At 44.6% G+C, this 7500-nt stretch overlaps 1 protein-coding gene across 1 annotated transcript in view; it reads right to left on the bottom strand.

Moving 5' to 3' along the window:
* clpxa (caseinolytic mitochondrial matrix peptidase chaperone subunit Xa) overlaps window positions 1-7500 on the bottom strand; it is a 56727-nt gene that overhangs the window by 12807 nt on the left and 36420 nt on the right. Inside the window, exons 7-8 of the mRNA XM_084308167.1 lie at window positions 6494-6658; window positions 5813-5901 (exon numbers count right to left, since the gene is read on the bottom strand). Coding sequence (XP_084164293.1) covers window positions 5813-5901; window positions 6494-6658 — 254 coding nt within the window. The remainder of the gene's footprint in view (window positions 1-5812; window positions 5902-6493; window positions 6659-7500) is intronic.

Here is a 7500-nt window from a genome sequence, read left to right on the forward strand (position 1 = left end):
ACTTTTGACAATAAATAAAATAAGGGGCGCCCAAGTGGCGAACCATGTAACGCGCTGAATCGCGGCACGGCCGACCCGGGTTCGATTCCCCGGACCCGGCGTCATTTGCCGAATGTCTTCCCCCCCCCCCACTCTGTCTCCCGCTCTTCCTCTCTCTCTCTCTCTCTCTCTCTCTACTGGACTGCCCGGTAGTAAAAAGCGATAAACGCTAAAAATAAATCTTTAAAATAAATAAAATAAGAATTTGTTCTTACTTGCTTGCCTGGGTAAATAAAGGTTAAATAATTTTTTTTGAAAACAGATACAGATAATTTCCGATATTACATTTTAATGCCAATATCGGCCGATAATATCGGACATCCCTAATACAGAGTGTATTTATATTCACACGGTCTTCTGGATAATACCTCATATCGTCATGATTCTGCCCCTCCTGCCCACTTTCCCCCGCTCCCTTAGTGTTTACATTTCTTCCAGGCCCTGGACTTTCCCCCCGCTCCCTTAGTGTTTCATTTCTCCCAGGCCCTGGACTTTCCCCCCGCTCCCTTAGTGTTTCATTTCTCCCAGGCCCTGGACTTTCCCCCCGCTCCCTTAGTGTTTCATTTCTCCCAGGCCCTGGACTTTCCCCCCGCTCCCTTAGTGTTTCATTTCTCCCAGGCCCTGGGCCCTCATTCATCAACGTGACGTAGAAAATGTTCTATTTCCACACGTAAGCACAGAATTTAGAATGTGTGTACGCACAGAAATATTGGGATTTATCAACCGTGCGTACACAGGTCCTATGCTCCTCCGTGTTGATAAATACCTCTTTGTTCTACCGTCAATGCTCGTGCATGATTATCCATATATGGTAATGAAACACCACCCTTGGGATGTGAAATAATGGACTGACCCGAGCGGAACTCTGAGAAACTCCACGGGAGATTGTTCACTGAGGCGCTGCCGAACCAAGAAGACACAACGCGTGTTATGGGATAAATAAAAGGCGGACTTGTACACGGTGATGTCAGATATCAACGGCTCCCTAAGACCATTGCTGCAATTCTGCCTGGACAGCTCAAAACACTAATAAAGACTGTGCTGGAATATGACTGCCTTTTCCCGTTTTGTTTGATTAATACCCAGGGATTAAAGTTCTCCTCAATTTTATTCCAAATCGCGACGGATTTTCCGTCAATTTTCTACCTGCTGCATATGATTTCTAGAGGCATACAATCTATTTTGATGTCAGTATTGGGTAGCCTATATAAACAATAATACGAGAGCATATACAAGAACAATGAATCTCACTGCCATGTATGATGTAGCCTATACGCCATGTGTAGCCTGCCTATATGTGATCAATACAAACTTGAACTTGAATTCCATCATGTCTGTGTGCGGGTCACTGCGGGAACTCACAAGGCTGTTGTAACAATGTAAATAAGAACGTGCACTGAAAAGTTACAGTATGTAGTTGGTTGATTATTTGTATGACAGTCAGTAAACCCTTGCAAAAAGTATCCGTTTTATTTAATGAATTGAAAACATGCAGCATGCCTTTCCTCCCGGCATGCAGCAACAACATGTATCAGGCAAATGCGCATCGCAACATTGACTGAGTGGAATCCCTTTCTATTCACATAACTGCATTTGTGATGGAGCTTTGACAGCTACAGTAACAGTCTATTGCTCGATCCATCTCCAATATCACGATGGACCGTGCCGGTGGCAAAGACCCGAGGGTGGAGAGGACTTGAATGAATTCCATCATCATATTTATATGTTGTGTCTGTCCACTATGTTTGTTACTTTGTTATTCCCCCCCCCTATCTATGTAAAGCGACCTTGGGTCTCTTGAAAGGCGCTATATAAAATGAAGCTATTATTATTATTATTATTATTATTATTATTATTATTATTATTATTATTATTATTATTATTATTATTATTATTATTATTATTATTATCACATCTGTGCGGGAGCTCACAAATAGACTGTTATTCTCAGTGAAGGTTCAACGGAGGTCATCTATTCTAACCAACAAATTGAAGTAGAAAGCATTTCGTGACCAATCTTATTTGGAAACATGACACACAAAATAATTAGCTTTTTATTTGTAACAATATTTAATCGCGTTTGGAGGTTGGTGTTCTGCGTCTGCCCCCCCGTGCCAAACAAGCAGGCCAACCTCTTGTTCCCGTGTGAGCCCGTTATAATTACACTACTGTCGCTATTTTACAATGAACTATAATGAATTACGGGTCATACAGAAGTTGAACACGCCAGTGTTGAAACTAATGCACGGAAGCTTATTTCCGCGTTGAAACTAATGCATGAACTGAGCAGCGCATATGCCGTAGTAACGATATTCTACCACTGGGCGTCAGCTAAGCATGCTCAGAGCTGTGCGTACACATAAGCACGAAGTCAAGTTCAAGTTGAAATTGATGAATCCCACACTTTGCTTAGAAATGGTCGTACGCACAGGTTAAGCACATATCTGTGCGTAAGTCACGTTGATGAATGAGGGCCCTGGACTTTCTCCCGCTCCCTTAGTGTTTCATTTCTCGCAGGCCCTGGACTTTCCCCCCGCTCCCTTAGTGTTTCATTTCTCCCAGGCCCTGGACTTTTCCTCCGCTCCCTTAGTGTTTCATTTCTCCCAGGCCCTAGACTTTCCCCCACTCCCTTAGTGTTTCATTTCTCTGAGGCCCTGGACTTTTCCCCCGCTCCATTAGTGTTTCATTTCTCCCAGGCCCTGGACTTTCCCCCCGCTCCCTTAGTGTTTCATTTCTCCCAGGCCCTGGACTTTTCCCCCGCTCCCTTAGTGTTTACATTTCTCCCAGGCCCTGGACTTTTCCCCGCTCCCTTAGTGTTTCATTTCTCCCAGGCCCTGGACTTTTCCCCGCTCCCTTAGTGTTTACATTTCTCCCAGGCCCTGGACCTTTCCCCCGCTCCCTTAGTGTTTCATTTCTCCGAGGCGCTGGACTTTTCCCCCGCTCCCTTAGTGTTTCCATTTCTCCCAGGCCCTGGACTTTTCCCCCGCTCCCTTAGTGTTTAATTTCTCCCAGGCCCTGGACCTTTCCCCCGCTCCCTTAGTGTTTCATTTCTCCCAGGCCCTGGACTTTCCCCCCGCTCCCTTAGTGTTACATTTCTCCCAGGCCCTGGACTTTCCCCCCGCTCCCTTAGTGTTACATTTCTCCCAGGCCCTGGACTTTCCCCCCGCTCCCTTAGTGTTTCCATTTCTCCGAGGCCCTGGACTTTCCCCCCGCTCCCTTAGTGTTTCATTTCTCCCAGGCCCTGGACTTTTCCCCGCTCCCTTAGTGTTTCATTTCTCCCAGGCCCTGGACTTCCCCCCGCTCCCTTAGTGTTACATTTCTCCCAGGCCCTGGACTTTCCCCCCGCTCCCTTAGTGTTACATTTCTCCCAGGCCCTGGACTTTCCCCCCGCTCCCTTAGTGTTTCCATTTCTCCGAGGCCCTGGACTTTCCCCCCGCTCCCTTAGTGTTTCATTTCTCCCAGGCCCTGGACTTTTCCCCGCTCCCTTAGTGTTTCATTTCTCCCAGGCCCTGGACTTCCCCCCGCTCCCTTAGTGTTACATTTCTCCCAGGCCCTGGACTTTCCCCCCACTCCCTTAGTGTTACATTTCTCCCAGGCCCTGGACTTTCCCCCCGCTCCCTTAGTGTTTCATTTCTCCCAGGCCCTGGACTTTCCCCCGCTCCCTTAGTGTTACATTTCTCCCAGGCCCTGGACTTTCCCCCGCTCCCTTAGTGTTACATTTCTCCCAGGCGCTGGACTTTCCCCCCGCTCCCTTAGTGTTTCATTTCTCCCAGGCCCTGGACTTTCCCCCGCTCCCTTAGTGTTACATTTCTCCCAGGCCCTGGACTTTCCCCCCGCTCCCTTAGGGTGTGTTCACATCTGAAAGTCCAGGGATAGTCCGGACTTTCCGTGGATAGTCCGGACTTTCTGGTGGACCAAATGTGAAAATGATACATTGTTTGATTTTGGTCTGCGTTCACACTACCCTGTTTGGTGCGGATCTAATTTGTAAACAAAGGACATGCTGTCGCATCTATTGGACTATAGCACTCACAAACGTAATCAGTTGCCGGCAGCGTAATGAGAGATACTATTATGAGCACGGCGCTAGTCGACTAGAGCAGGGGTTCCCAAACTTTTCAGGCCAGGGCCCAGAAAATAAGGCGTCAGAGAGCCGCGGCCCAATGCACATCGTCGGGCTTTTTTTTTCTTTTTTTTTGCCAGGCGACCGATTTTTTAAGCCAAATATCACTTCAATCCTATTAAGTTAGTTCAAGTTAGTTATTCATTTATATGTGCTATTTATGAGAGGGCTAACTTGTTGCAAAATAATAATGATAATAATAATAGCCTCATTAAAATACTATTGTTGCTTCGGTTGTTTTCAGCGTTTTATGTGCATAATCTGTTATTTAGTTTGAAATGTTCGTTGAAATAAGTAGATTTTTCGTTTTTGGTTATTTATTAAGTTAATATAAAACCATATAGTCACATTTTAGAATACAATAGAATAGAATTTTAGAATACAACTAGAAACACTGTCCTGGCCTGCTTCTAAGTTCAGTGGCCTGACAAAAAAATAATAATAAAAAAATAAAAAAAAAATATATTTTTTTTATTTTTTTTTTTTTTTTTAAATCATCTCGCGGCCCACCCGTGGCTGCTCGCGGCCCACCTTTGGGTCGCGACCCCGACTTTGGGAACCACTGGACTAGAGAGTAGAGAGTAGAGAGTAGAGAGTAGAGAATAGAGAGTAGAGAATAGAGAGAGAGAGAGAGAGAGAGAGAGAGAGAGAGAGAGAGAGAGAGAGAGAGAGAGAGAGACCTTTCCTTCCTGCGTAAGCTGTCAACTACTAGACAGCTGCATAGAAGCAGCTCGAGATGCGTTGTTGTTACAGAGCTGGTCCACGCTGCTATTATGAAATTACCCAAAAAGTATGTAAGCTTCTTTATCTGAGAGAATGTCCGTGAATGTCCTCCTCACGCAGGAGAAAGTTGGGGGGTGCGCGCGGCGCAAGTCTATAGAGAGAGAGGAAGAGAGAGACTGCGTCTAGAGAGGAGAGAGAGAGAGGGAGGAAGAGAGAGACTGTCCGCGTGCGGCGCCAGTCTAGAGAGGAGTAGGCTACTTTGCTTCCTGGATTAGGTACTATAGTTTGATTGAAACAAACCGAGTCCCAACTTTTCAAGAGGACCATGGTTCGGTTGTTTGGTCCTCATCGGTCCTCATCGGTTTGCGTTCACACCTGTACAAACCAAACGGACTATCGATCTAAAGGGACCATGGTCCACTTAAAGTGGACCAAACAGAGTAGGTGTGAACGCGCCCTTAGTGTTTCATTTCTCCCAGGCCCTGGACTTTCTCCCGCTCCCTTAGTGTCTGACCAGCTGCCCCTTGTTTGTAATCACCCAGGTGTTCACTTCTCATGTGTCATTTTCCCTTTTATGTTTGCTGTTCAGCTTGTCAGATCATTAGTTGGCATACTCCCAGTACTCCCAGTATACAGACCTGCTGTACTCCCAGTATAAACTCCCAGTATAAACTCCCAGTATATACTCCCAGTATATACTCCCAGTATAAACTCCCAGTATTAACTCCCAGTATAAACTCCCAGTACTCCCACAGACCTGCTGTACTCCCAGTATATACTCCCAGTATATACTCCCAGTATAAACTCCCAGTATAAACTCCCAGTATAAACTCCCAGTATAAACTCCCAGTATAAACTCCCAGTATATACTCCCAGTATAAACTCCCAGTATAAACTCCCAGTATAAACTCCCAGTAAGCCACAGACCTGCTGTACTCCCTCTCCTCCCACGTCTCTCAGCTGGTGGATTCCTGGAACGCTGCCAATTTTATCCACTTCATCCAGAAACACGATGCCTGCAGGGAACACAGTATAAAAGCACGGTTTATTAAGCACCACAAACCTCGTTTCATGGCCTATAAAAATAGACAGTATTTTCAGTAAGTAACTGTAAGACATCCAGAGACTACATAACTAAATATAACTTAAATCAGTTCCTTTCTCTTCATCTCAGCTCTGTACCCGGGTATGGAACCAACACAGTGCAATCAGCGCTTTAGTTCCGTTTATTTAACAAGCCACACAGTAGGTTTTGATTAATAATTCAGTTTACTAGTAGTAGGAGTTTATTTCAGTCATTTCACTTATACAACTCGATACGGTACACATTAAATAAATTATTATTATTATAATTTTTTGAAGTCTGATTGAACACAAGGTCTTTTGACTAGTAGCTAGTAGGCTTGTTACACTTTGGTTAAAACCCTGCTAAAGTTATTTGTTGGGATCCTCAACGAGACAGGGATGGGTCAAGTGCAGAGAGACATTTCAACAGCGACTCAGTGCATGTGTGTGTGTGTGTTCCTGTGTGTCGCCCATCTCGCATGTGTGTGTGTGTGTGTGTGTTCATCTGCATGACAAATAAAGCCTTCCTCTTCTAAAATGTACCTTGCTGTGCTTTGTCCACAGAGTAGTTTGCGTCTTGGAGAAGTTTTGCGATGACAGATTCGATGTCTTCCCCCACGTATCCGGCCTGAGTCAGCGTGGTACAGTCACAGATGGCGAAGGGCACGTCCAGACAGCGGGCCAGCGTCTGGGCCAGGAGGGTTTTGCCTGCAACACGGAAAGCAATGTCAGGACAGCGGAAGGGCTTTGCCTAGTGGTGCACGATATATCGGCCGCCGGTATAATATCGGCCGATATGGTAATTATTTTTACACATCGGTTTCGTTCCGATGTCAAAATATAATATCGGCCGTCGATATAATACCAATACTTTTGGCTTTGGCCATTTAAGGCCCACTACTGTACTTTTAAAGTTTTTAACTGTTGTACAATGTTCACAGAATACAGTGACTTGGTCTCAAGTGAGTTAGATGTATATTGAGAGAATACTCAGGGTCGGCTTATCCATAGTGTGAGTTCAGGACACACTTGTATCCTTTATAAAAATGTATTTTTATTTAAATATTTATTTTTATTTTACATGTTTTGGTCTTAAATTATTTCAAAATATCAGTAATTTCTGAAAATGAATTACAAAGGTAAAAAAAATTGTTTAGGAAAATAGCTCTTTATTTGATTATCATAAAAAAAAGTGTTTTCTATACAGAGATATCGGTATCGGCCAGAACAGCAATATTAATATCAGTTATCGGCCACTATTTTCACATCGGTGCATCACGCCTTTGCCTATGTTCACTGACTTTAAGCTGCCCGTGTGTCTTAGGACAGGCTTGTGTTTGATTCCTGAGTGGAACCCTATTTCACTTTCAATCAAATTAAAGAAAATGTAATAACCTTGCAGAGGACATTTCTCACTGCACTTTAAGAAAAGTTAAAGGAACGCGCCAACATTTTGGGAAATGAGCTTATCGTCTTCTCCAGTGAGAGACAAGAAGATAGATACCTGTTTCCTCTCCGTGCGTTCAGTAGAAAGCTATCTGGCTGCACAT

Source organism: Notolepis coatsorum (assembly GCF_963971535.1).
Source record: "Notolepis coatsorum genome assembly, chromosome: 2".
NCBI lineage: Eukaryota > Metazoa > Chordata > Actinopteri > Aulopiformes > Paralepididae > Notolepis > Notolepis coatsorum.